General features: G+C 64.2%; 1 protein-coding gene across 1 annotated transcript in view; it reads right to left on the bottom strand.

Annotated features, from left to right (window-relative positions):
- The window catches only part of Col5a1 (collagen type V alpha 1 chain), a 106,470-nt gene that overhangs the window by 21,112 nt on the left and 57,985 nt on the right, over positions 1–27,373 (bottom strand). The window contains 20 exon segments of the mRNA XM_048345803.1: positions 763–816; positions 954–998; positions 4,579–4,632; positions 7,099–7,152; positions 7,552–7,659; positions 8,839–8,892; positions 10,315–10,359; positions 14,836–14,889; positions 15,722–15,766; positions 18,699–18,752; positions 19,191–19,235; positions 19,450–19,503; positions 20,060–20,104; positions 20,967–21,020; positions 22,328–22,372; positions 24,029–24,082; positions 25,194–25,247; positions 25,542–25,595; positions 26,768–26,821; positions 27,148–27,201. Coding sequence (XP_048201760.1) covers positions 763–816; positions 954–998; positions 4,579–4,632; positions 7,099–7,152; positions 7,552–7,659; positions 8,839–8,892; positions 10,315–10,359; positions 14,836–14,889; positions 15,722–15,766; positions 18,699–18,752; positions 19,191–19,235; positions 19,450–19,503; positions 20,060–20,104; positions 20,967–21,020; positions 22,328–22,372; positions 24,029–24,082; positions 25,194–25,247; positions 25,542–25,595; positions 26,768–26,821; positions 27,148–27,201 — 1,080 coding nt within the window.

The following is a 27,373-nucleotide window of genomic DNA, read 5'->3' as shown; positions in this document are numbered from 1 at the left end:
CTGGAGGCCTGGTTAGGCACTGCAGTCAGCCAAGGGAGGAGCTAGCTCTGCCCTGGGCCAATGGGAGGCCCGCCCACTGCCCTGGGATCATCCAATGAGCTAGCTCTGCCCTGGGCCAATGGGAGGCCCGCCCACTGCCCTGGGATCATCCAATGAGCTAGCTCTACCCTGGGCCAACGGGAGGCCCGCCCACTGCCCTGGGATCTTCCAATGAGCTAGCTCTACCCTGGGCCAACGGGAGGCCCGCCCACTGCCCTGGGATCATCAGATGAGCTAGCTCTACCCTGGGCCAACAGGAGGCCCGCCCACTGCCCTGGGATCATCCAATGAGCTAGCTCCCTCCACACCTCTCTCTGGAGAGCTTCTAAGCAGGGGGAGGCAGGCTGGGGGCGGGGGGACGGTATCTTCGCCTCCACCATGTCAGAAAGAGAATTTTCTAACAAAGATCTCTCTGTAGCTTCAGGATTTGTTTTTCAGAAAAGAAATTCTGCCAGGCAGAACTTGGTGGTGACAGGCAGGCCTGGCCTCCTGGGGCCTCGGAGACCACACTGGCCCTGCTTTTCTAGGCCTCAGGAACTCAACCCCAGACGGTCACCCCAGCCTCCTGTCCCAGCTCCACAGGGCTCCCCAAAGGCAGCTGAGGAAGGGTTGCTCCTTAAGTACCCCAGGGAAACTGCCCGGTTTCCTGAGGTAAGGAGGCCACGGAGCCCCTCCAATGCCCCACGCCTCCAAACCACGCCGCAGGGGGAGCCCAAAGCTTACCTTGGGGCCAGGCTTCCCCGTAATGCCCCGGGGGCCTCTCTCCCCCCTTGGACCCTGGACAGACAGAGGAAACGCCAGTCAGCACAGACACCCAGAATCACGCAGGCCCCCCTGCCCCCCCCCCCCGGCCCGAGTGTCCCGGCATGCACTCCCGTGTCTCCAGGATAGCCCTCGGCCGCAAGGAAGGTTACCGTGGGGCCTCGCTGTCCCCGTGGCCCAGGCTTTCCGGGTGTCCCCTAGAATCAGAGGAAAGGGGTCGTCAGCCACACGGTCAGGCCCGGCACCGCCCAGGAGGATGAAGCACTGGGACGGATGGGTGCTTCCTTCCCTCCGCTTACCGGGTTCTTTTCTCCCCTCCTCCTCCTCCTCCTCCTCCTCCTCCTCCCTTCCCAGGAGGAAAAACATTATTACAAGAAAAGAGAGGAACATCAACCCCTTTCATACATAATTTACTTCTGCTACTGTTAAGAATATTAGCCATTAAATTTTCAACAGGCTGTGCAGGAGAGCAGACCTCCAATGTAACGCAGAACCCACCAATCCGGGAGGCCCAGGCTGCGCTCACACAATCCGGGCTCCTCTCGCCATTGTTCTCCAGCAGCCTCCAAGCCCCGGGAAGGGAGCGAACCTCATTTGTTTTGGCCACAGCACAGACAGAATGGCTGAGGAAGCGCTTTTTACCGAGGGTGCCCAGAAGCCACGGAGGGGAGGGGAGAGGAGGTGGGGTTCCCCCCGCCCCCCCGCTGGCCGGCTTCCTTCCTGGCTTCCTGTCGGGCCTCTCACAGAGGGCTAGCGCCCCGGAAGGACCTGAACGCCTCGCTTGCCGTCTAAGTGACGTCTCACCATCGTTCACTCTGTGCTGCCCGGATGGAGAATGCTGTCTATCCACACCCCCACTCCCCAAGGGTTTTTTTTTTTGTGCACGTCATGGGGCTTGAACTCAGGGCCTTGGCACTGTCCCTGAGCTTTGGGGCTCGAGGTGAGTGCTCTACCACTTGAACCACAGTGCCACTGCCGGCTTTCCCGCCCAGGCTGGCTTCAAACCGCAAGCCGCTGATCTCCGCCTCCTGAATGGTTAGGATTACAGGGGTGAGGCCCTGGCACTCAGCCTTCCATTCTGCCCCCCGCCCCCTTTGGACGCACGTTTAATAAAACCACTTAGAATCATCAGCTAATGGCGTTCCTTTTCAACACTGCACCCTGCTTTCCAGTGCGCTAACTCGGCAGCAGTATTATCTTTTGGCTTCAAATAACTATTTGCCTGTGAAAATTACCCAAGTATCTGTGATCTCTGCACGATGAATGCCATCCCAAGGTAGGCGTGCGGTCAGCCCCGTTTCCAGCTGGCTCCGTGAGGAGAGCCCTGGCGGCCAGCTCCTCTCCCTCCCTCCGTCCCTCCCCTCTGCACAGCCCGCACCACCCTGGGGCCGGATTGGCCTTGGCCATCAGCTTGTGGTAAGACACCCATGCCAAGTTTAGGGTCCCAGGGCCCAGAGCTGTTGAGCAGCCATCCCAGAAGCGAGCCACCGGCTGGGGAAAGCCAGCCCCTGGAGGACAGGGAGGTTCCCGGGCGCCGGCCGGGGCATGCAGGTGCACACGTGCCATCGGGCTGCCCGGCACCGGAGCGGCTGTGGGTCACAGCACCAGCGAGGGACAGAATCACAGCCCTGGTGCTCTTGCGCCACCTCCCTGCCTCACGCTGGGACCCCCGTCCCCCCCGCCCCCCCCCCCCTAACTAGACCTCGCAGTGGGTAACTGCCGGCCGCCTCGGTGGGAAGAACGGCCCTGAAACACGGCAGGCCAGGGGCCCCCCTCGCCTCCAGGAAGGCCCCCCCAGGGCTCCGAGCTAGGTGACTGCCCCGGGTCACCGCTGGGGAGCTCATCTGGACCCGGGGCCAGGCAAAGCTCCCACGCTTAGCAAGGACCTGAGAAACGTGTGCTGCTGAAGCAAATGACCCGCCTCCAGACAGGACTGCCCGTGGCCATGGGGTCTCAAGCCAAGGGCACATCAAGGTCAACCACAACCAGGATACTCAGGAAACAACGTCAGTCTCCAAGGCTCAGAAGACAAACCGGCCCAGAGGCGTTTCGGTTGAGAACAAGATGAAGACGTGTACAAGAACAGCTCGGCCTCTGGCGTCTCCCAGACGGCAGGCCAGGGGGCCACATTCTCTGCTCCCCAAATGGCCCAATGTTTCAGACACTCTTCTGCAGTGACAGCTCTCCCTCCATAACCGGGCGGGACAAGCTGACATTGAGAGAGGCCCAGGCTCTGGTCAAGTTCAAGCTCTGTCCTCTACTGACTCAAAGTGCCGGTGCCCTAGACAACGGCCATCGGGGCCAGCAGGTACCCAGGGCACCTGTCTAAGCTCTGAGCTGAGGGAGGAGGAGGCTGAGGTGGCAGAGCCTCGTTTGGGACCCCAGGAGAGTGAGCCAGCCGGGGTGCCCATCTCCCGGCCTCCTGCAGCCCTCTCTACAAAGGTGCGCAGTGCGATTTCAGCTTGTCTCTCCCCTGAAGATTCTCACCACTCTACAGTATGGAGGGTCTCCAGCTCAGGAGCACGGATGGTCCCCTGCTCGGGCCCAACACCCCGCTGTCTGCATTTCCTACCCTATGAGACCCCGGGCTACGTATCCCAAGGAAATCTGCAAATATGCCCGCGGGGAGAGTTCCCCTCGGGGACCACAGACGACCTGTACAAGGAAGAATGGTAAGATTCAGATGCTAGCGATAAACAGAAGCAAATAAACTGATAATAGGAGACAGATGGGGTGACAAGACAGATGACGGATAGGTAGATGACAGGCGATAGCTATAGATAATAGGTAACAGGAAGAAAAATAAATGACAGAAAGAAAGATAGATCATAGAAGATTAGGAGAAAGACAACAGAGGATAGAAATATACTGATAGGTAATAGATGACAGACACATCCAGAGAAAACAGGTGAGACCCAGAGATGAAAGAAAATAGATTATAGCTTCATAGGAAAGAGAGAGAGAGAGAGAGAGAGAGAGAGAGAGAGAGAGAGAGAGAGAGAGAGAGAGAGAGAGAGAGGCACAGGCAGGCAGACAGACAGCCTGAAAGACAGAGAAAGATAGGATGGTAGGAAGATTCTGGAAGAGAGACTTGGCTGGAGGCAGGAGCGCCACGTCAGCCCTGAGCCCTTGCACCCAGCACCCCTGCGACCCTGCGGCTCCAGGCCTGTTTGTTCAAGCCCTGACCGAGCCTCAGCGAGAGCCCCAAGGGGAGCGGACGGCAGGGGAGCCGCTGCACAACCCATTCGAGGATGTGTGCCCGCCCGGCCCTGCGGGGCGCCACGCGGTCTCCGCCTCCCCTGCTGCCCGCGGACGAGGCCAGCTCCGAGTCCACGGCCCCAGGTGGCCACCCTGCTCCCGTCTTCCCACAGGAAGTGTCCAGGCGGTGGCGCCCTCCATCCAGGAGTCTCAAGGAGGCGCCAGCCAAGAAGGCCTAGAGCAGACCAGCAGTGTCCCCACAGAAGATGGGGTACACAGAGGTCCTACTGCACCAGGTCCTAAAAGGGACCCAGCCCACGCCCAGAGGAGGAGGCGTGGCACACACAGCAAACTCCTCTCTCCTTCCCTGACGTTGGCTTAGCTTAAAGGCCGGGGGACGGGGTGCAGAGACGATCCTGGTTTCAATGAAGGCCGGCGCCGCTTCTCAGGAAATCCCAGTTCCCACCATGCCCTTGTCTCCTCCCCCCCCCCCCCCCCCGGGATCCTCCCTCCGCTGTGCCACCAGCCCACGTCAGAGGCAGACGGCCATCACCGAACCAAAGACCGCGCCCTCCTTACCCTGCCGCCCTTCTCTCCATTGGCACCAGGAAATCCAGGGAATCCAATAGAGCCCTGAAAGAGTCAAGGGGGAGAAAGCACCACCGTCAGCAGAGCAGAAGCCGGGGCGAGGCAGCGGGCGCTGTGTGGGGGAAGGGCCCGTGTGGAACCCACGCGTGCACACACCCCACGATACCCGCCACTCATCCTCAGTGCCCACCCACCCAACTTCACAGCACCCACCTACCCGTACCATACCACCCACCCACCCATTCCGAACTCACCCACCTACCTGTATGATACCCACCCACTCATCCCCACAGCACCCACCCACCTGTACAATACCCACGGACCCATCCAGATAGTACCTGTCCACCCACCTATGCACTATCCACCCATCCATCTAGACAGCACCCACCCACCTGTACAATACCCACAGACCCATCCAGATAGTACCTGTCCACCCACCTATGCACTATCCACCCATCCATCTAGATAGCACCCACCCACCTGTACAATACCCACGGACCCATCTAGATAGTACCTGTCCACCCACCTATGCACTATCCACCCATCCATCTATATAGTATGTGCCTATACAATACCCACTGACCCATCCACCCATCCATATGGCACCCCACCCACCTATACAGTACCCACCCAACTATGCAATACCCACCTGCCCATATAATACCCACCCAGTCATCTATATAGTACCCACCCACCTGTACAATACCCACCCTCCCATCTATATGGAACTCACCCACCCACCTGTATGCTAGCTACCCATTCATCTATATAGTTCCACCCACCTATACAATGCCCACTGATCCATGTAGATAGTACCCACCCATCAATATAGTACCCACCCACCCACCTATAAAGTACCTGTCACCCACCTATACAATACCCATCCATCCAACTATATATTACCCACCCACCCAGCTATATATTACCCATCCACCCACCTACACAATACCCACTGACGCAGCTATATAGTTCTACCCACCCACCTATGCAATACCCACCCACCTATATAGTACCCATCCACTCATCTATACAATATGCCCTGATCCAAATATATGGTACCCATCCTCCTATACAGTACCCACCCAACTATACGATACTCATCTACCCATACAATACCCCCACCCATCTATATGGTACTCACCCACTTATACAATACCCATTGATGCATCTATGTAGTATCCATCCACCCACCCGTACAATAGCCACCCACTTACCTATATAGTACCCACCCACCCCCCTATACAACACCCACTCACCTATACGGTAATCCAACCACCTATATAATACCCACCCACCCATCTATATACCCCTCATCCACCTATACAACACCCACCCATCTATACACTACTCACCCACTTCTACCATACCCACCCAGCAGTCCACCCTCCCTACCATCCGCCCACCTACCTGCCTGTTAGGCAATCCCCCGCCATCCTAGCCACCAACTCACCCATCCAACCTATTGTTCTCCTACCCACCCACCATCCATTCATCTACCTAGCCACCTCCACCTACTCAACACCACCCACTCACTGATGTAAGAACTATTTCCTGAGCCTTTCCAAGGCTCCAAATCTAGCACCTACTGCTGAGATCTCCTGCGGGTGGGGTGCGCCCCCACATCTGACATTTTGCTCACTGGGTCTGTTCACTTTCTGTGATGGTTCCACAGTGGCCCTAACTAACGTGGGGGAGCCTGCAAAGCCAGAAACGAAGGCAAGTTTATGCACGGACTGTGGCATCCGACAGCTGTTACATCTCCGCAGAGGGACCTCAGGAATCTGATCTGGCAAAAGCCCAAACACCTACAATGTGTGGGAAGAAAGGCCGCCACGGGCACCTGGAGACATGGCCGCTAACCCCAGGGCTGGTGCTGGCTGGCTGGCCCTGGCAGTCTCTCCTCGCTCGGTGCTGCAGCGCCCTGCCCTGGGCACTTGTGCATTTGCTCTCAGAAGAGCTTGCGCATTTCCAGACCTTGCATTTCCCCCCAGGAGCAGAGCTCCCCCAGCCTTCTCTTACGCCCACCTGCCTGTGGATGACAGGTAGGGATGCCCCCCCCGCCCCCCGCCTTCTCCTTCCCCCAGAAGCTGCCTGCCCTCTTCTTTCCCGGTAGATGAGCATTTGAAAAGAAGACAAGCGTGCCCACTGGCCCCGTCCCCCAGCACCGTGGTGGACAGCTCCGCACACGCGGCTCCTGCCGGCTGGGGTGTGCGTCACCGTGGGGGGGCTCTGGGGAGAGGGGCTTTGTCCACCGAGCCCCTCCTCCCGGTGGTGCTCGAGGCACCCCGAACCCCAGAGGCACTGAAGCTAGCCGGCGGGGAGTATGGAGTCTGGCCCCACCTCTAAAACGCTCATCTCTCTGAAGTTAACACAAGGGCCTACAGATAACGCGCGTGAAGCCGCGGCCAAGGGGTCGCTCCAATCGCTGTGCCCCTGAAGTCCCCCCCCCCGAGGGTGGAGGAGGGCATCGGGGGGCGTCTGGGTAGCTACGGTCTGCTGGGTGGGAATTACCTTCGGCCCCTGTCTTCCTGGGTATCCCGGTAATCCTGGGACTCCGAGCTTGCCCTAGGACGAGAATGGCATGCGTTGTAAACACAGCTTCGTGCCACCCGACTCTCGCAGCAGACCCAGCCGGCACGTCCTGGGAGGTTGTGGGTGGAGCAGGAGGCCGGTTCTCGAGATGACGAGCACCGTCACCACCCAGGGGCCCCGGCCTGTCCTCTGGAACGGACTCTAAACACTCACAGGGTAAGATGTGTCCAACAGTCCTCTGCATAAAGAAACTCTGCCTTGTGATCTCTCTCAACCCAGCCCGCCGCTCCAGCCCCAGGGTGAGATGAGACGGGAAGTCTAGACTCTCCGTGTGGCCCCTTCCTGCCAGGCTAGTGGGGACAGGATGGGGTGGGCATTCTCTGCGGGCGCAGGCTCCCTAGGGAGGGGGGCCCGGTGTCCTGAGCCACAAACCTTTTCCCCGGTGGGCCCCAAGGGACCAGGATCACCATTGGGACCTCCACGGCCCTTTGGGCCTTCAGGACCATCTTCTCCCCTGGGACCAGGTGGGCCGATCTCCCCCTGCAATCGCAGAAGAGGAAGTGAGAGGGAGCCCCCCCCCCACGAGAATCCACCTCGACCGACGTCACCAGAGGGCCGGAGCTGCTCCCAGCGCAGCGCTTCCACGGAAAGGAACCGGCCGGGGCAGGTCCCGGGCTCCCGCTGGATGGCCACGGTGCCCGCAGACGGCCGGCCGGGCTGCCCGGTCCCCTTGTCTACTCCAGAGCCTCTTGGCTAAAATGACCGGCTAACGGCCAGCGACTGAATCGCTGCTTCTCCAGGTCCTCCAGCAGGAGGAGGTGGGAGGAACCTTCTTCTGAAACCCAAGGAGACACCAAAATTGACCACAGCCCTGGCTGGGCACAACCAGGAGGCCCCAGAGACAGACAGGCTTCAGACTGGCCTTATCCAGCATCGTCGGCTTCTAGGGGAGCAGCCCGAGCCCTGACACACAGGGCCCCCGCACAGGCCATGGAAGCAGCACGGCCAGCTGAGAGCAACCAGCCTCGCACCTTTTACCCTTCAGCTCTTGCCCTCAAGGCCGGTGCTCGGCCCCTTGAGCTTCCACTGGAGATAAAGAGTCTCACGGACTTCCGTACCTAGGCTGGCCTCGCATGGTGATCCTCAGATCTTAGCCTCCTGAACAGACAGGGCCGCAGGTGCGAGTCACCATGCCGGGCTCACCCTCACCCTCCACCTGCCTACAGACCCGCGTCCTGGGACATCTGCCTGCAAAGCAGCTGCGGATGCCGCACCGACCCCGGGACGAACGTGCACACCACGCGCAGAGACACGCGCCGTGCACCTCGCTTCACACCGGGGCCCTCCGGCGGGAAGGGTCCCCGGCCCCACCGGGGGCCACTCAGCGCCCGAGTGCAGTCCAGGAGCAGCTCCTCGGCTCTCTGGTGACCAGGATGGTCTGGGACCCCGGCCGGGTCTCCCTGCCTCGAGGAGAGCGTGGGCTTGCCAGCCACGGGCCCCGAGCAGGCGTGCTGCTTCCGGTCAGGGTGGCCCACGTCCGTCCCCCCCTCTCCTTCTCCTTCCCAGGCCCCTCCCCCCCGGATCCATCTACACCGCGTCATCCACACAACCAATTCCCACCGCCCCTCCTCCGTGGGACCCGGGGCAGAGGGACGGGGGGCACCCGCGGCCCCAAACCCTCCGCAGGGCCCCAAGCCCGGCGTGCCCCGCCGTACTCACCCGGTCACCCTTGATGCCCATGTCGCCTTTGAACCCAGGGAAGCCGTCTTCGCCCTGAACGTGGACGGGGGAATGGCCTCAGTCCAGAGAAAAGAGTCTGCTCCCCCACCCGGACCAGAACCCCGGCTTTCGCGGGAGCCGGCGGCAGGGGGTCTCGAGTGCCCACCGCTGGGAGGCACCCAGCTCCGCGGGCTCCACACCCCGGCCGTGGGCGGTGCGCCTCCCCCCCCCGCCCCCCCGATGCCAGCCAGGCCCGGCTGGAATGTGAAGCAGATACCCAGCTGGGCAGGGGTGACCGTGCCAGGAAGGTTCTGGGCACCGGTTCCCGGTGGCTTCGTGCGGCTGGCTCAGCACTGCAGCCTGAGACCCAGGAGGCAGGCTGATGTCTGGGGATGGGAGGGGGGTGACATGACCCCCCGAAGAAATGGGGCACTGGGTCTGCTGGACAAAGGGGGCGCGTGGGGCCAGAAAGGCCGCCTCCTGGGCACAGGGTGCGATCCGAGAGCCACCTGTGAGACGGTTCAACGCCAGGGGTACGATGTCCCTTCCGACCCCTGGTCTGGATTCTCTCCATCGGGGCAAGCAGGAAGGTCCCTGGGATACGGGGGCGCCTGGCGTCCCGCACCAGGGACCGGGGCCTAGACCGGGCCTCCCCCGCACGATTCAACGGCGGCATCTCGAGAGGAGGAAAGGGGCATGGAGGGCCTGGCGCTAGCCACTGGCAGGCCGATAAGACAGGGCCTCTCTACCCAACGGCCAGCCCCCGGGCCCGCTCTAAGAAGTACTGGTCACCGATCAGCAGGGGTTACAAATCTCCTAACACCGGGGCCACGCGTGCTCCACCGCGACCGGAAACGTCCCAGGGCCATCTCAGGCTCCTTCTGGGCCCGTGGGACTGCCTGCCTGGTCAGCTGTCCCGGTGAGACGGGGACCCGGGTGCAACCCAGGAAGCCGTGCGGGGGGCGGGGGGGGGGGGTTCAGCCTCCCCGGGCTCCCAGCCCCCGGGGCCCCCGTGTCCCCGGAACGCCCCGGCTGCCGCAGAGGGACGGAGTCCTCCCTACGACGGGGAAGGGGCGTGCTCTGCGGGACCCGAAGCCAAGACGGGGGGCAGGGCCACGTCTGGGCGGCGCTGACCTGGAAGGTGGCTCTGAGCCTCCTCCACCCAACGGGGGGCACAAAAGCGGAGGCCACGCGGTCCACGCGGCTCGGGACGTCGGGGGGCCGCGGGTCCCGGCAGCGCCCCCAAGCGCGGAGCCCCCGCCCGGTACCGGGGTGTCACCGCGACCAAGCAGCCAACTCCCCGGCCGGTGCCCGCCGGGAGGGAGGGCCGGGGGCAGCGGGCGCCGGCCGGGCCTGGAAAGGCCAGAGCCCTCTTGGGGCGCGCGGGGCCTGCCCCAGGACGCCCCGCGGTGCCCGGCGGCCTGCCCCCCTCCACGTGAACCTGACGCGCTCTCCCACCCGGGAGGGGACACTCACCTTCTCGCCCTTGGTGCCCTTCAGGCCCCGGATGCCGTCTGCCCCCTGTGAAGACGGGAAGGAGAAAAGGACGGTCAGAAAAGGGGGAGCAGGATAACACGGGGAGGGCCCAGAAGGGTGGGGGGGGCCCTCACAGGTCCCCGCCTGGCCGACTCCCTGCGGGAGAAGCCTCCGCGCCCCGGGAGGCCACTCCTGCCCCGCCCTCGTCCTGACACCCCCTGCCTGGGCCCACGCGAGGCCCCGGGGTCCTGATTCTCACAGTGGATAAAAGACGACCCTTGACCCTGGGCTCCCGGTCTACCCTTCCCAAGGGCCCAAGCCCCCCGCTGGCCCCTCCCCCCCATGCGAACATCCACCTGTTCTAGAAACTTCTCTCTCTCTCAGGAGGTGAAGGCCTCAGGGCCGGCACACACGAGGTACCGAGGACCGGGCAGGTGTGTGCCCCCCGCCCCCATGGCGTCCATTCTGCATGACCATGGACATGACATGTTACAGCGCCCACTAATGGCTAACAGGGAGCGTGGCCATCCTCTCTCCTGCCAAACACCCCGGCATTGGCTAGCCCAGCCCCGCAGAGCCGCCCCGCCTCTCTGAGCCCGGTGACTTCTACCTGGAGACTCACTCCCCCCTGACTCTGGAAGCTGCCTGGGCCATCTGTCCAGAGAGGCCTCCTTCCTCCTCCACAGGCGGAGGCTGCAGCCCGAGCCCACGCCACGCCCGGGGAGAACCCAGCCCAGGCGCTGCCCGCTGCCCCCTGGTGGCCAGAACTCCCCGCGGGCTCCGCTGTCTGAGCGGTGCCCTGGCCCCGGGGAAGGAGGGGTCTGTGGGGGAGAGCCCGGGACTCTAACGGGGCCGCCGGGGGGGTGGGGGAGGGGTGGTCAAGGTGGCTGCAGGCACTTCTGCGCCACGGCTGGGGGTCTGCGGACGGCCCAGGAGGGGCCCGTGTGGACAGTCACGGCCCAGTCCTCCTGGGACCCGGAACGCGTGGCCTCGGGAGGCTGCGGCTGGAGGAGCTGGGCAAGCTCCCCGGCATGGCTCAGCCGGACGCAGCCCCGGCCCTCGGGGCCTGGAGGCAGGCTGGGGGTGGGCGGCGGGAGGGCTGCTGGCCTGCGCCGGAACCAAAGGCAGAGGAGCGCGGGGGAACGCGAGCACACCGACCCCCGCCGAGGGCCGAGGAGAGCGCGGGGGAAGCTGGCGGCTCGCGCCCGCCTGCCGGGCACGGCTCCCGCACACGGCGGAAGCCCAGAGAACCCAGAGGGGCGAGGACGTGGCGCCCCGCCGGCTGTCCCTGCGCCAGGGGTCTCTGCACCAGAAGCACTGGCCGCTTCTCTCCTAGGAAGGCTCCTTCCTCCCAGGCGGGAGCCCCAAAGGAGGGGGAGCACGGGGTGCTGGGGACCGGTCGGAGCCCACGGGGCACTGCATGCACCCCGTAGGCGTCTCCGCCGGAGCCACCGAGCCCCACAAAGGGGACGCCTAGGAAGCAGATGCTTCTTTGGGGGGTAAGCTTGAGTTCTTGGGATACGTGTAAGGAGAGACCCCTTCCAGCGCCCACGAGGCTCCTGCAAACCACACGTGTGAGCTTGGATAGGGACGGGACTCGCGTGACGTGGCCTCCAGCTCTAACCTACTCGACGGCTCGGTCTGAGCTGGAGGCTGGAGCGTGGCTCCAGTGTCCGATCCCCGGCCCAGGTCCAGGGACACATGGGAGTGTGGGTCGGCTTTCCTTCCGGTGGCTCTCAACCTCCTCCCTCCCACCGTGTCGGGCCATGCCTTCCTAAACGCAAGGAAGTCGGTCAGGTGCTGGCGGCTCACGCCTGTCATCCTTGCTACTCGGGAGGCTGAGATCTGAGGATCATGGTTTGAAGCCAGCCTGGGCAGGGAAGTCTGTGAGACTCCTATCTCCAATGAACCACTAAAAAGCCAGAAGTAGAGCTGTGGTTCTAGTGACAGAGTGCCAGCCTTGAGTAAAATAAAACCTCAGGGACAGTGCCCAGGCCCCAAGTTCAAGCCTCAGGACTGGCACCAAAAAAAAAAAAAAGTAGTGAGCCCAGGTTTCCCCAGATGCACACAGACTAAGGTCTACCATCCTACAGCAGGGGACTACGGTTCTTAGGGCGGCGCCCCAACGTTCAGCATGGGGTTATTTTCTGATTTTCTGTCTAGGCATGCTGGGGTGCTTGGCAGCTCCGCTGGCCTGTGTACTGGATGGAAATATGCCCCCATTCCGGTGAGAGTCACCCTTGGCTGAGAACAGCTGGCCCAGAGCACGCCTTCCAGCCTGCGTGGGCCAGCACTCGGGGCAGGGGGCAGCGGACACAGAACCGTGGTCAGAAAGGAAGCGCTGGGGGCGGGGGATATGGCCTAGTGGCAAGAGCGCTCGCCTCCTACACATGAAGCTCTCGGTTCGATTCCCCAGCACCACATACATGGAAAACAGCCAGCAGGGGCGCTGTGGCTCAAGTGGCAGAGTGCTAGCCTTGAGCGGGAAGAAGCCAGGGACGGTGCTCAGGCCCTGAGTCCAAGGCCCAGGACTGGCCAAAAATTTAAAAAGAGAATAGAAAGGCAGCGCTGGCCTGCAGGCACGGAGCAAGCCCAGGGAGGGGAGCCCTCCCAAGGGATCCTCATCCACACTCTGCTGGGAGCCCACCCCGTGACTGCGGGACTCAGACCTGGAAGGGAAACCCGGGGGAGGAGGAAGGCCAGTGGAAAGAAAGGGACACGGGGACACCTGCTGTGGCCAGAGTATGTGTGTCCCCAGAATTGATAGTTAACCAAACAACCACAGCCTCAGGAGAAGGGCCGGGCCAGGGCAGGGCTCCGCGGCCCAGCACACAGCACCAGGCAGACACCGAACCCACCCTCAGCTGCCCCTGGGCCTCCCCTCCCCTCAGGAAGAAACGCATCCGCCTCTGCGGTTTACGCCACCTCTACCAGAGCAGCCCGATACGAGCAGGAAGAAGGTGGGGCTTGGGCGGAAAAATCCAGACCTTCTGACCAAGGCAGGTCTGGCTGTCCGTGCCACCAGCAGCAGCAGCAGCAGCAGCAGCAGCAGCGGACCACAGTTCACGCCCCGCGTGGCTCCCACGTCCACTTGGCCCGTGACCGCGTGCACGCGCACAGACAGGAGACAGAGCATCTGTTTCCCCCGGGAAAACCACCTCTTGGTTTCCCAAGTCTCCACTGGATTGCTCACGTCATGAATGAATTTTAATCAGATAGACAGAGAAGAGCATTCTCCACGAACACGTTAAAGCAAACACCTTCCAGAAGCTTCCCAGAAGCGGCTCTATGCAATAATTAGCCACGTAGAAGAGCTGCCAAAGGCCGTCACTAGGCGACAGGAATTTGCAAGACAAACATGCACGCAGCTCACGCAACCCCCACTGCTGCTAATTATCACCAGTCGAGGCGTTTGGCTGGGAAGAGCACCTTCAAGGAGAACCCCCCCACACACGCACACCCCCCCTTGAGGCTCCCAACGCCTGGGGGTGGAGGACTCTTCTGTGGGCCGTGGCTCTTGAACTTGGGAAGTCCTGACTCCTGGGTCATGGAAGTTGGGGAAACTCAGCCACAAGGAGGGGATGGGTCAGCCAGACCGGGTGTGTCCCGACCGGGGTACTGAGTTTAGTGCGATTTGGAGCAAGCCATGGACACGGAGGTCTTGAGTCTGCCACGTCCACACCCAGGCAAGGGAATCCTTCTATGTTGCAATCATGCCGGGCACAGATAAAGCTCCACATGCCTCAGGGACCATCGAGGGGTGTGACCGCGTGTGTGTGTGTGTGTGTGTGTGATCAAGGGGTGTGACCGTGTGTGTCTGTGTGTGTGTGTGTGTGCACACGCATGCATGCGCGTGTGCCCCGAGTTGAAACCACGTGACTGGACGGCCGCGTGGGGAGCCGAGAAGCTGAGATTAAATCGTGCGGCGCGAGGCGAACGCGGTCAGAGCGGGTGGGACGGGGGGGGGGGGGACAGGGCCGTGAATATTGCTCTGGAGCTCTGGGCCCTGCTTAACAAGGTTGTGGGCGTTCTCGCCGGCGGAAACACGATTGTGAACAAATCGACATCTCCCCGGACGCCGTCTGGCAGGCGTCGCTCCGCCGGGGCTGCGGGAGGGGACGGACTCGCCCGCGCTCTCGGGGTGCAGAAGGCCTGGAGGACCCGTGGGTGAGCCCCCGGGGGAGGAGGCCGGGCCCTCCGCCTCCCTGGACCCGCCGCTGCCCGAGGACCGGGCGGGAGCGGCGGTGACGGGGGCTGAAGGACGTCCCCGTCCCGACGGCGGCCGGCGCGGGGCCACCTGCCCCGGTCACTGGCTACGAGGGGGCGTCCCTGGCTGAGGATCGCCCTCGCCCAGCTCGGCCCCACCCTCCAGGGCCCCAGCGTCTGCGTCCCTGATCAGACGGGCCAGTCGACGCCCAGGTGGCAGGCAGGCTGGGGCTCCAAAGAACGCACTAGAAATGGCCGGGGGCCGTGTCCTCCATCCCACTGGACAGACACCCAGGCTACGTGCTCCCCCCTCACCTTGACTCCTCGAGGGCCTGGGTAGCCTAAGGGGCCCTGCGGGCCAGGCGGACCCTAAAAGCGAAGGAAGAAAGAGGCCGTTAGCTCATGTCAGGTGGGGGCCTGGGCAGCTCTCCTCAGCCCCGCCCCCCCGCCCCACCCACCCCCCCAGGAGCCCTGGATGACTCCCACACGGCTTCCGGAAAGGGGGGTGGGGGGCAGGCTGAGCCTCGCGGGGTGCAGAGTGCCGAGGACGGCGGGACCCCCGGGGTCCTCCCGCAGGCCAGACATGGAGGGGGGGTGGGAACCGGGATGGGAGTCCAGGGAAGAAACGCAGCGGCCCAGAAGGCCAGCACTGCCGTGAAAGAATTGCATCGCAGCCGCGCGCCGGTGGCGCACACGGAAACCTAGCCGCTCGGAGGCCGAGATCCTAGGATCGCAGCTTCATGTCTGCGAGACTCCCTTCTCCAATGAACCCCCAAAAGCTGGAAGTGGGCTGTGGCTCAAGAGGCAGAGCGCTGGCCTTCAGCAAAAGAGTTCAGGGGTAGCAACCAGGACCTGAGTTCAAGCTCCAGGACTGGCAGAAAAAAAAGAAGAATGGTGGGGGGGAAGGGAGGGAGGCAGGGAGGGAGGGAGGCAGGCAGGGAGGGAGGGAGGGAGGGAGGGAGGGAGAGAAAAAAAGCTAGAAAGAAGGAAGGAGGGAAGGAAGGAAGGGAAGGAGCGAGGGAGGGAGGGTGGGGAGAGAATGAAGAGAGCGTCCAGCTGGGAGGAGACAGGGCCCCTTGTCCCGGGAAGCCGGGAAGCCGTGTGTCCTTCAAGCATCAAAGAACAGGTGAGAGCTCACGGGACAGGGCGCCTACCCCCACCCCTCCCAGGGAGCTGGAGACAGGGTACAGGGAGTCCCCACCTGGCCTCCTTTCTCTCCTGGAGGGCCTTCTTTCCCGGGGTGCCCCTGTCACAAAACAAAGGACACCCGTTAGCCAGAATGCAGTCTTCGAAGACCCCGTCCGCCACAGCATTTGTGAAAGGTGACAGTAACGCCACCACCCACCGCGCCTCCCTCCCCAGGGAAGCAGGAGGGCCCGGAGTGCGGCCGGCACAACGGGGTCTCTCACACACAGCCCTGGACCCGGGCTGCTTCCTCTACACACGGGAAGCGGGAAGCAAGGCCCGGCCCTGGCCCGGCGGCGGCAGCGACCGTCGGAGCAGATGCTGGGTCATGCATGTCACCCGTCAGAGCCCCGCCACCCTCCAAGCGGATTCCACAGACCCGGGGACAGGGCCGGCAAGGGCACTGCTCAAGGTCATCTAGCCAAACGGACTGGGGCCGAATCTAAGCACGTCTCGCTCTGGTGCTGGGGGGGGGGGGGTTCTCTGCGGGCCTTTAGCGCGGCTCCCGGTTGTGAGGGAACTGGCGTGGGCGGGTCTCTGTGGGTGCTCCGCCCGGCTCTGAGCGAGGGGCAGTGCCCCCCGGGACCCGGGGACGCCAGGTGTGCCGGTGGCTTTCCACGCAGTGTGTGGGGATGGGCAACGCCGGCACCGCACACGGGCCGGGGGGCCCCGGGACCCTGCGGAGAGCGAGCGCACACACGCCAGGCCTGCTTCCCGTCTGAACTCACGGGTGCTCAGCTGGTGTGCACTTGCACTTCCCCTCCAGCCCTGCTTTGTGATGGCCACTGTGGGGCTGGGCGTCTCCTGGGCCTGCCTGCCTGGGCTGCCTTTGAGCTGCGATGCCCTGGATCTCAGCACCCTGCGTAGCTGGGACGGCGGGCATCGGCCCCCTGGCGCCCGGCAGATGGGCTTCAAACTCTATTTACCGGAGAGCGTCTGTGCGGGGCAGGGGACAGAGAACCCGCTTGCCCGCCCCTTCCTCACAGGGAGGGGCGGAGAGGAGGCGGAACCCCGGGAGATGGACAGACTCTTCGGCAGCGGGGGCTAGCCCGTGTTCCTCTTCCTGCTTATTTGCATTTTTTTAATATTCTGCAATAAGCATTACTTCCGTAATGGCGAGACAACAAAGCTTAAATGATTCGCGTTTGATATTTTCCTGATTAAAAAAGTAATATATGTTCATTGTAGACAACCAGGCTGGCGGGGGGGGGAGGGGGAGGAAATTAAACTTCTTCCGGACCTCGCCACGCAGAGCGACGGCGGGGCTAACCGTGTGATCCACGCCCCGCGCTCGCGAGTGGGCAGAGCGAGGGGGGCGTACGGTGTTTCAAATTTAATATTAGGTCATGAGCCTTTTCTCGCATCACGGGAGGCCCGCTGAAGTTCTATTTTTACTGGCGCCATAGTATTCCATCAACCTGTAATTCGTTTAGCTAGCCCTCCCCCGTGTGAACACCGCCGGTGACCTCGCCCCGTGTTTCAGGGCTTGGACTCTGCCTGGAAGTGCTTCCCACACCCTCCTCCCCCAGCTGTGACTTAAAGGTGTGTGTCTGCAAGGCGCCGTCTTGGGTGAAGTTGGTTTAACCTCAGTTCTCTCTCGGGCGGGCAGACGGCAGAGGAAGCTCTTTTGTTTCGTGGGTCCCCTTCTCCTCCCCCCCTCCCCACCCTCCTGCTTTCGATCCCCTTGGGCCCACACAGCCATGGGGAGCTTTATGCATACTGTAAAGCTTCACCGCTGGCTACTCAAAGACGCGGGCGAGCTGAGCACCAGCAGCTCCTGCCCGTGATCCGTACCACCGCAGCGGCTGGGCGCTGAGGATCGCGGTTCGAAGCCAGCCCTGGCAGGAGAGTCCATGAGACCCTTCTCTCCAAGGAGCCACCAGGAAAGCGGACGTGGTGCTGTGGCTCAAGAGAACTAACCTTGAGCCAAAGCGCTCAGGGACAGGGCCCAGGCGCTGAGTTCAAGCCCCCCAACCAACGGGTGGTGGAGGGGGGGGAATGCAAACGAAGGGCAGGAACGATGCCTCGGGAAAGACGGATCATTGAGTTCCTCCCCCGCCCCCCATGGCCAGGCCCACGCATCCTTGCTGCAGCTCGCAGGCAGTAGAGGCGGGCGCATGTGTCCCGCCGCGCACAGACGCGGGGCAGGCACCCGGGATCCGCCCGCCCCGCGCGAGGGAGGGAACCGCGGGGCCCGGGGCTGGCCAGACCGAACGGCTCCCGCCACCGAATGGGAGTCGACAGCTGTGTGGTAAACAGTCACCAGCCAGCCGCCCGCACGCTGAACTTCTTGTTTAGTTCTTAATGGTGTTATTAAAACAATAAAACAGTCTGTCTTCAATAATTAACGTGGCTCGTCTCGCGTCCTGAAATAGGCTTTCAGCAAAGACTCCCACGGATCTTCACGCCGGCGTCGCCACCCAGTGGGAGGGGTGGGCGTGCGCCTATCCACGAGTCTGCGCACACGTGCGCACGCCCGAGCTTGAACACGAGTGGACCTGAGAAAACACCCCCCCCCCCCGTGCTCACGCCGGAGCGGTTCTTTCCGGCCCACCCCCCCCCCCCCCCCCCCCCCGCGGGCAGGGCGGCCCCAGCCCGCTCTCCCTCGCTCTATTTCCAGCCCGCCTCTGATCGGGCCCCACAGCCGTGTGTTCACACATCCCAGGCACGCTCGTTTCACACCCTCCCACATAGGCACGTGAACGCTAAAAATACACTTCCTCCGCCGGGGAGGCGCAGGGAGGCCGGGAGAAGGCCCGGCCCGGGCGACCGGTCAACGCGGCCCAGCGAGCACCCGGGCCGGGTCCCGCGGGGCCCCAGGGACTGCCGGGAACCGGGCCAGACCGCGCGGTCTCCACCACCAGAGGCGGCGGAGTCAGCCACCCCCCTCCCTCCACACGTCTAGGACCAGGGCCCCGGCCCCCGTGCCTGGGGTGGGGACCTTTCGCATGCAGAGCTTTGTGGGGGGGGGGGGGGCGGGCGGGGCTACTCACCGGAGGTCCGTCCGCGCCGGGCATTCCTGGGAGGCCTGGTTTGCCCAGAGGACCCTGGCACGAGCAGAGCCGTGAGGAAAGGGTGGTGTCGTCTCTCCCCGCTCTGCGCCCCACGGCTCTGCTCAGTGTTTCCACCCCAGGGACCCCCCCCCAATCTGGACGCACCCACCCCTGCTCCTGCTGCCCACCCGCCCAAACCAGATGCCCCGTTCGCTTCAGATAAACAGCACGTCGGGGTCTCCCTTCCGCGCGTACCTACAGGACCAGCGAGTGCGTGAAGGAGTAAACGACTAAGTGAATGGACGCGCGGGTGCATGCGCACGCGAGCGACGGGGTGACTGTGTGAGTGGATGAATGAATGAATGAATGAACGAACGGGACCTTCCTCCTGAGCTGAGCTTCCCGTACGGGAGGCCAGGCTGGCACAACCACTGGACTTCCCCAGCCCGGCGCGGGAAGCGTAGCTTACACACGTAGCCCGTGCCCGCCTACCTTGTCTCCTGGAGGACCGATGGCACCCTGGGGCCCTGGCAAGCCCTGGGGGGGCAGAGCGGCAGAGGAGGTCAGAACGACCCAGAACCTCTCCCCACCCCCCACCCCCTTCCCCAGGACAGGCCCCCTCATCCAGACGCCACTCGGGGTTCTGTCCCCTCAGGGCAGCGGCCGAGGGGTGCAGAGCCCGGGGCCCTGGACTAGACACCCCACCTTCCAGGCCCAGGACCCCCTGGGCAGCCTCTCCCGGGTCGCTTACCTGGGCGCCGGGATTACCCTGCTGTCCCGGGGGGCCGGGCTCACCCTGGGGACCCTAGGGGAAACAAAAGCAAAGGCCCTGAAAGGCGCTCTGAGAGCGGTGTCCCCTTTTCCGGGGACCTCGTCCCCGCACCCCGACTCCCCGCCCCCTCCATCGGCTCGGGTGCCGAGAGCTGCGCCAGAGTGGGTGTGCTCGGGCCTCCCTGGAGGGAGAAGGACCACGGCCCCTCCCAGAGGGCAGCGGCGCCAGGACCAGGCCTCTGGGGGGGACCCCCCCCCCCACGGACGCTCTCAGCCACCACCCCCGCCATCCACCCCCTCGCGAGGAACTGGAGATGCTCCACTCGGTGGAAAGTTGCAGACCCCTGGTTGGAACGTCCCAGCAGGGCCATGGACGCAGACCCGCCTCCTGGTGGGCGTTTCTGGGCCGCCCCGGGGCGGGGGACGCGGGGGACGCAGGCCACCCCCACTGAGCGGCGGGAGGGTCTCCTGCACTGGACTCGGCAGCGGCTGCGGGCCCAGCCTCGCGCCCCCATTCCCAGCTGCCATGGAGGGTGCGCCCAGGCTGTCCCCCGGCAGTTAGGACGGGCCCCCCCGCCCCCGGGACTTACCACGTTTCCTTTGGGGCCTGGCTGACCATCCATGCCCGTCACTCCCTGCAGGAGAATTTAGAAGACAGTGAAGGCAGAGGAGTGGAAAGGCCCGGAAGGGAAATCCCACTCCGCACGCAGCTAAGGCACGCCGCGGTATTCTCCGGGGCCAGAGGAAAAGGTGACTCTAGCTCCCGTCTCTGGGGTCACCGATCAGACCCCAGAATCCCTCAGCCGGGGCCGGCGGAGCGGCCCCGCCCAGCACCCCAGGGGGAGGCCCTGAGCCCGACAAAGGCAGCCAGAAGGAAGTGGGGGAGGGGGACAGGCAGGCCCCCTAGGACAAATCCAAGGGCCGCTTCTGCTTCCTTCCAGAAGCTTCTGGAAAGTCAAGCACGGAGGAGACACAGCATCCTGGGGCCACAGCAAAACAGGAACAGCCAGAAAGGGAGGCAGAAGCACAGGAGGAAGAGCCACAAGTCCGACCCACCCCCACCTGAAATCCTGTATCTGCCCTCCTGGCTCTTTTGAGTGTGTGTGCGTGTGTGTGCGTGTGCGCACGCACGTGCGCACGCCAGCCTTGCAGTTTGAACTCGGGGGGCCTGGGCACTGTCCCTGAACTTTTGTGCTCAAGGCTGGCGCTCTGCCACTCGAGCCACAGCGCCACTCCCAGCTTTTTGGCGGCGACGTGGACGTAAGAGTCTCACAGACTTTCCTGCCCAGGCTGGCTTCACCCCTCGATCCTGACCTCGGCCTCCTGAGCAGGAGGGGGCGCAGGCGTGAGCCCCCACACGCGTCCACGCTGGCCTTGGCACACGTGGGGATTCAGGACCCACAGCCCCCCACACCCCCGGCAGGCGGGCGTGTGCGGTGCGTGGCGCGGACGCACCGGCTCCCGCCCCAGGGCTGGATGGGGACGCACGTGACTTACCGGAGGTCCGGGGGGACCCGGGGGCCCCTTTGGCCCAAGCAGACCTCGTGGCCCCTACAGAGAACAAGAAGCGTCAGACTCCGCCCGTGTGCTGGCCCTGACCCCGTGACCCGGGCCCCCGGGGGGAGCCTGACCTCCATACCCCCCTCCCTGGAGTTCTTCCCCACCCCTCCTCTCCACCCTGGCACTGAATCCGCCAGGGGTGCCTGGGAGCAATGGGGCACAAACGGGACACGAAGGGCACCCCCAAGGAAGGGCGGGGGGGGCCTTCTGCCTGTCACCCGCTCAGGACAGGCGGGCACAAGGGCTGCCCTGTAACACCGCGAGAGGTGCTTTGATTCCACGCTCCATCATCCCCTCCTCCACATTGACACGGGATGCCGCCATTTTTTTTTTTTTTATTGTTTTGGTTTCAGAGTCCCAGGGTCTCCAACTAGAACCTCGGGGCCTGGTCAAGATGGGCCACAAGTGGAAGTGTGCAAGGCTGCACGGTGGCCGAGGGCACTGCCCCTCGGGGCGACTCCGCCCAGCCGGCCCTGAGGGAATTCTGGAGCCTGTCCCGAGACCCGTGGACCGCACCGCAAGCGCCCGGCGTTTCGGCGGACCCTTTTCAGGTCCCGCGGGAGAGAAGCCCTGCGTCCACGGCCTCTTCAACACGTCCTTTGTTATTTTAGTACCCCGTCAGAGGAGCGTTTTTTTCCAAAACTAAGAACCCAGAAGGCCTGCTTAGGCCTTCAGGAGAGCGGTGCTGATGGCGCCCCCTTAGTGGCTAATCGGACCGCGAGGGTATAATTTAGCCCCAAACGAATCGCATGCTGTGTGGTGTTTGCATCTCCTTCATCAGTGAACGGGGCCAGAGGCCAACAGAACAGATAGATGCCTGACTTGGGGGGGGGGGAGAAAAGAGGCCTTGGAGTTGCTGGGGGCCTAAACGTCAGCCCCCGCCGCGGGCACGGAGCTAGAGGGCTCTGCCTGGGGAAAGCGCCGTTGCCAGCCCCTGGCGCAAACTCCAACCAGCCCGGGCCTGCGGCTGCCCCTGGCCCCAGCGGAGCTGCAGTCTGCCTCCTCGGATGCCCGGTGGGACCCTCTGAACGCCCACGGTGCCCCCCGGGGGTCTCCGTGCTGCCCCTGGGGACCAGCCTCCTCCCACAAGGAAAGCTGGCTTGCACGCTCTGAACCCCACTGCCCCCCTCTTTTCTTTCCTGGGGAAGTGCTAGGGTTTGCCTGCTCCCGGGGACAAAATCACTTGCAAGCTGCACTGGGGGGTCAATGCTGGGTCCTGCCCCAGAGGCGGCCTCTCGGTGGAGCCCCCCCCCCCCATACACCGTGAGGGCCAGAACCCCAGCGGCCTGGTGACTTACGGGCTCCCCGGGCAGCCCCCTGGGCCCGACTTCTCCGTCATCACCCTGTGGAGGAAAGCAGAAACAGGAAACGGGGTGAGGCCGCGAGGCCTGGACGCCCAGACCCAGGGGCCACGTCTCTCAGCCGCGCAGCAGAGTTCTCTGGCTGGCCCGTGGCGGACGCAGATTCTCAGCCCCGTCCCTGAAGGAGAGGCTGCCGCCCGGCCCGGGAGAGAAGAGGCTCCGAGGAGCCCGCCCCGCTCCTGAGAACCCGGCCGCGGCAGCCACGGGGGCAGGAGGGCAGGAAACGCGCTGACTTCCAAGCCCTCCTCGGTCCCCTGGGCGGGGGGGCCCCACGGAGGAAGCACGAGAGCCCCCGGGCAGCACCCCGCGGGCCCGGCGTCTCCACCGGGGACCCCAGTAGCCCACTAGCAAACCAGGCGAGCTTCGCCTCCTACTCCACAGCGGAAGGCCTCCTTCCTGCCCACGGGGTGTCACGGCTGGGGCTGCTGGCCGGACCCTGCTCTCCACGCCGCGGCCGGCCACGGGCGTGCTCTGTGCGTGTACACGGCCCTGTGCCAACTGCGTGCGTGTGTGCACACGCCCCGTGAACATCCGCCACCCCTTCACGCAAAGGCCAATGCACAGACACAGAGTCGTGCCCCTGCACACGAGCACACGCACGCGCACCAGGACACACACATTCCGTGCACACGCGCATACGCACGCGCACCGGCACACATATTTCCTGTGAGCCAAGCACGGCGATCTATGGAAGACATCTCTCCTTCCTCGTCTCGCAGCGGGCTATGCTAGGGCCCCCACAGAGGCTCCCTCACGAGGTCGACGGTGGGGGGGGGGGCTGGCGAGGAGACAGGCCTGCTGGGGCCTGCTCCGTGTCCCCTAAAACATCCCCAGCGCCCAGAGAAAGGCATGGGGGCTAAGCCGGGCGCCGGTGACTTGCCTGTAATCTTAGCTACTCGGGAGGCCGAGATCTGAGAACCTCAGTGTGAAGCCAGCCTGGGTGGAAAAGTCCACGAGACTCTTATCTCCACAGAACCAGCAAGGATCTGGAAGTGGAGCTGCGGCTCAGGCGGCAAAGCACCTGCCGCTAGTGGAAAAGCTAAGCGGCAGTGTCTCGGCCCTGAGTTCAAGCCACAAAACCAGCAGGAAACCCAAAAGGAACGTGATGAGAAAGGGTGCCCGGATCCAGTCACCCGCATCCCGGGCCACCGTGCTGGGTCCTAGAGGTGACCCCTGGCCTCCAGATCCCACAACGGTACGGCGCGGGCAGCCGCCGAGACCTCCGGGGGCCGAGGCCCCACGCCGAGAACCACCCTCCGCCCCTACCCCGAGCGTGGGTACCGGCTCAACGGCCCCTCTCTAGCCGCGTATCCGTTGCTCTGCCCTCCCAGCTCCCAGGGTGGAAGCTGATTGCTTCCTGCGTGCCCTTGCCCCTCCTCCCCTTCCCCCCCTCCCCGAGACGCATCTCCTCCTGTGGGGCCCCATGAGCAATGCCGCCTCTGAGACCTGCAATCGCTGCAAGCTGCTCCGGCCATCCTCTCTCTTGCCAGAAGAGATAAAGCAGGCGGTAATTGCTTTTTATCTCCAAAGCAGCTGCCTCCCCAGAGTGAAGCACTCAGTCCTCCTCCTCCCTCCTCGCCTACCCCATCATGGCCGCCCCCCCCCCCCCCCGCCCACAGAGGTCCCTGGGATACGTACCCTTTCTCCATCATCTCCCGGAGGTCCTGGAGGACCAGAGGGGCCAGGGTCACCCTACGAAGTCAATCAAGGTCAACGTTAGCCGTTGCTGAGCAGGACACACACACGCTGTCGAAGCCCCCACCTCCTGTTCTCTGACCCTGACCTTCTCAAGATGGAACCGGGGTGGGGGGGAGGGGGGGAAGGGCTGGAGACCCATCTGGATGGCCTGGGAGGGGCAGGGTCACCTGACTGAGCACGCCGCCGGCGAGGCTGGGTGACACACCTACGCGCAGGTGCCCCGGACACCCATCACCCTACCCTCAGCCCCCTGGACAGAAAGCCCATTGGATTGGGGCCCGGCCCCCGGCTTCAGGCCTGGCACACACGTACACATTGGTGAAAAGGACGGGCGTGAATCAGGGGTTGCCTGGTAGTTGTGCGTTCCCGTTCACACTTGATTATCAGAAACCATCAACCCAGCAGCTACGCACAAATCCCAGCATCTGTGTCCTGAGACGCATGGAACAGTAATCCTGCCCACTGCGTGTGTGTGCGCACGCGTGTGTGTGTGCCACTGTGCATGTGTCTGTGAAGCAGTGCATACACTCACATGGGCCAGTGTGTCCCAAATGTGCCCAAGTCTAAAAGAGACACCAAAACAAACCCCTCTGCACAGGGGACACAGGGCAGGGAGCAAGCCTCTGGCAGGCAGGCTGTGAGGAGCCGCCCCGTCTGGCCACCCCAGCCCAGGCAGGAGAAGCCCTGGCGGCCGGCGGGCGGGCGGGCGGGCAATGCTGAGCCCAGGCCCATCCCCCGCCACGGCTGTGGTGTGCCACGTGTCTTGAGAAAGGTCGCTCCTTGGATTTCCCAAGAAGAGGACTGGCTCTCTTGGCCAGAAAGGGGGTTACAGGAAGAGGGCACAGTCACCCCCCCCCCCCGCCCCAACGGCAGCCACGTCAGCAGCCACAGGCTCGCTCCTGAGCAGGGTTGGATTCCTCCTAGCTGACTCTCCCTCCACACAACCATCCCGGGTTCCGTTCTGTTCCCTAACCCCAGAGATAGGTCAAGCGACCGCTGCGGGGTGCGGAGGACCCGGCCTCCCCTAAGGAATCGAAGGCCAGAGGGGAGTCTCCCGGGACAGGACCCTGCTGACCCCCCCCCCCCCGACCCCGGAGATACTCACCCTGTGGCCCTTTTCTCCCGGTAACCCAGCCAGGCCGTCAAAGCCACGGTCACCCTGCGGGAAGGACAGAGAGCTGCAGCCGACACCACGCGCGCGCGTCCGTGGGCCTCGACCCTGAGCCTCGGTGCCGGGCCGGGGGCTGCCCCCCCCCACGGCCACCCTGCCCCACCGTCCGCGGAGGCCGGGCCCGTTCCCCCGCCATGGGCCGTGGGCATCCGCGGCATACAGGCAGGCACCGGCCTCGGGGCGCTGTCACCCCAACATCCCCTCCCCCCTCCTCACATGACCCCCTACAACGCGGTGCCTCCCAGCCGGGCCCCAGGAGGGCGGGCGGGCGGGCGCACCCACCTTGGGGCCTGTCTGTCCGGGCATGCCTCTTGCTCCGTCACTCCCGGCGCGACCCTAGCAGAGAGGAGACAAACGGTCACTGGGAAGGGCAGGTGGCTCGCCCCGTCCTCGGTGACACAGTGCCACCCCCAGGGGCTCGGCCGGTTCATGGCTGCTGAAGCGGCCCCGGGCGGCCATGTCAACACGGCACCGCTCGAAGCTGGCTGCTTCCGCGCCCCTCGGGCACGGAGCCCTCACGTCTCCAGAGGTCCCTGGAGCCCCTCCACAGCGGCCACCAGCACGGAGCCCCTCTCCAGACACCCCAGCAGGGCCCTCTCTGGGGCACGCACGCTGCCTTCCTCGAAGCCACGTCTGGAGTCCCAGCCCGAGCCTCACGGTGACCCAGTCCCCAGCCTTCCCTCCTCAGTTTCTACACCGCCCTGTCTGGGAACGGCAGGCGACTGCGCAGACGCGAGAAAGCCTCACAGGATGAAATGAGCCTCCTCCGTAGGACCCAAGATGATTTCCCAGCTGGATACTGAGCAGCACGGGGTTCGAGAGCGAGTGACCCCTGGGGCCTCCTGCCCAGCCCTTCAGCCTTGCTCCTGGTTGGGCTGCGGGAGGCAGTGGGGCCCGGAGGGTCCTTTCCGCTTCCTACCCACAGTTCCCGGGATCACCCGGGATCACCCGTCTGCCTTGGAGGCAGCCGGACGCAGCTCAGCCCCGCGCACGGTCCCATTCCCCCGTGTGTGGGAACGCAGGACGGGGTTCGGCGGGACCCCCAGCTTGCCCGGAGGGCACGGTGCCACATCGCCCCGGGCCCGGGCCCTGAGGAAGCTAGCACCATCCAGGAACACAACCCCAGGAGACGAGGAGCACGGTATGTGGTGGGAAGGTCTGAGCAGGTGCCCAGACAATTCCCCCACACCGGGGCCATTGCTGAAGCCACGAGGCACCCCAAAGACATCAGGCCCACCCGCCACGGTGTCTGCACAGCCGCTAACGCCCGGAAAATGGCTCCCATCGGGCGTGGACGGACGAATGTCCTAAGGGCCGAGGCCATCTCAATGCCGGGACACAGCAGCCCAGACGCAGCCTCGGAGGCGTGGTGCCCTTCAGACAGGGGGACAACCTCCCCTCCCCTGAGGTGACACCAGGGGCCGCTGAGCCGGACAACCCCATCCCAGGTCCCCGCCACAGGCAGAGCAGCTGTCCCCGTTCGTGCGCGCCGAGAACCCAACACTCACGCGTCTCCCGGGCTTCCCTGCCGGGCCGGGCGGCCCCTGCACGCCTCGAGGGCCCTGTCAGGGATTCAGAGACAAAGCGTCAGTGGCGTGCCCGGCTAGGAGCCCGGCTTGCTTCTCAGCACAGCCGCCAGCGTGTGACCCGGATGCCCTGCCCCGGGGGTGGGGGGGGGGTGGGGGGGGCGGGGGGGGGCTGGGGTCCCTCCACAGGCGGCTTGCTTGGCTACAGAAGTCCGTCATTGCGGTCCTGTTGCACCAAGGGGCAACCCCCACTGGGTTTCCTTGAAGACGCATAGACTTGGGGGCCCCCCCCCGCCACCCCAGGTTGCCTCACCGCCGGTAGCCTCCCCAGAGCAAAAGACAGGACCCCCCCCCCCACCTACCTGAGGCCCCATGTCTCCCGGCTCGCCCTTCAAACCTCCGCTCCCAGGAGGACCCTAAGGAGACAGCTCCGGGTTAGCGCGCGCTCGGGGCCGGGCGGGGGCAGGTGGCCGCAGAGTGCGGACACCAGCAGAGCACGCGGGAGGCGTCTCCCCGCCCCCAGCTCCTCCAGGACCTCCCCACTCATGACAGGACCGGGGGCTGCTTCCCAGGAGCCCCCCAGACGCC

The sequence above is a fragment of the Perognathus longimembris genome, chromosome 1 (assembly GCF_023159225.1).
Source record: "Perognathus longimembris pacificus isolate PPM17 chromosome 1, ASM2315922v1, whole genome shotgun sequence".
Lineage (NCBI taxonomy): Eukaryota > Metazoa > Chordata > Mammalia > Rodentia > Heteromyidae > Perognathus > Perognathus longimembris.
The sequence above is the reverse complement of the archived record's forward strand: the minus strand, read 5'-3'. Positions and strand labels throughout refer to the sequence as shown.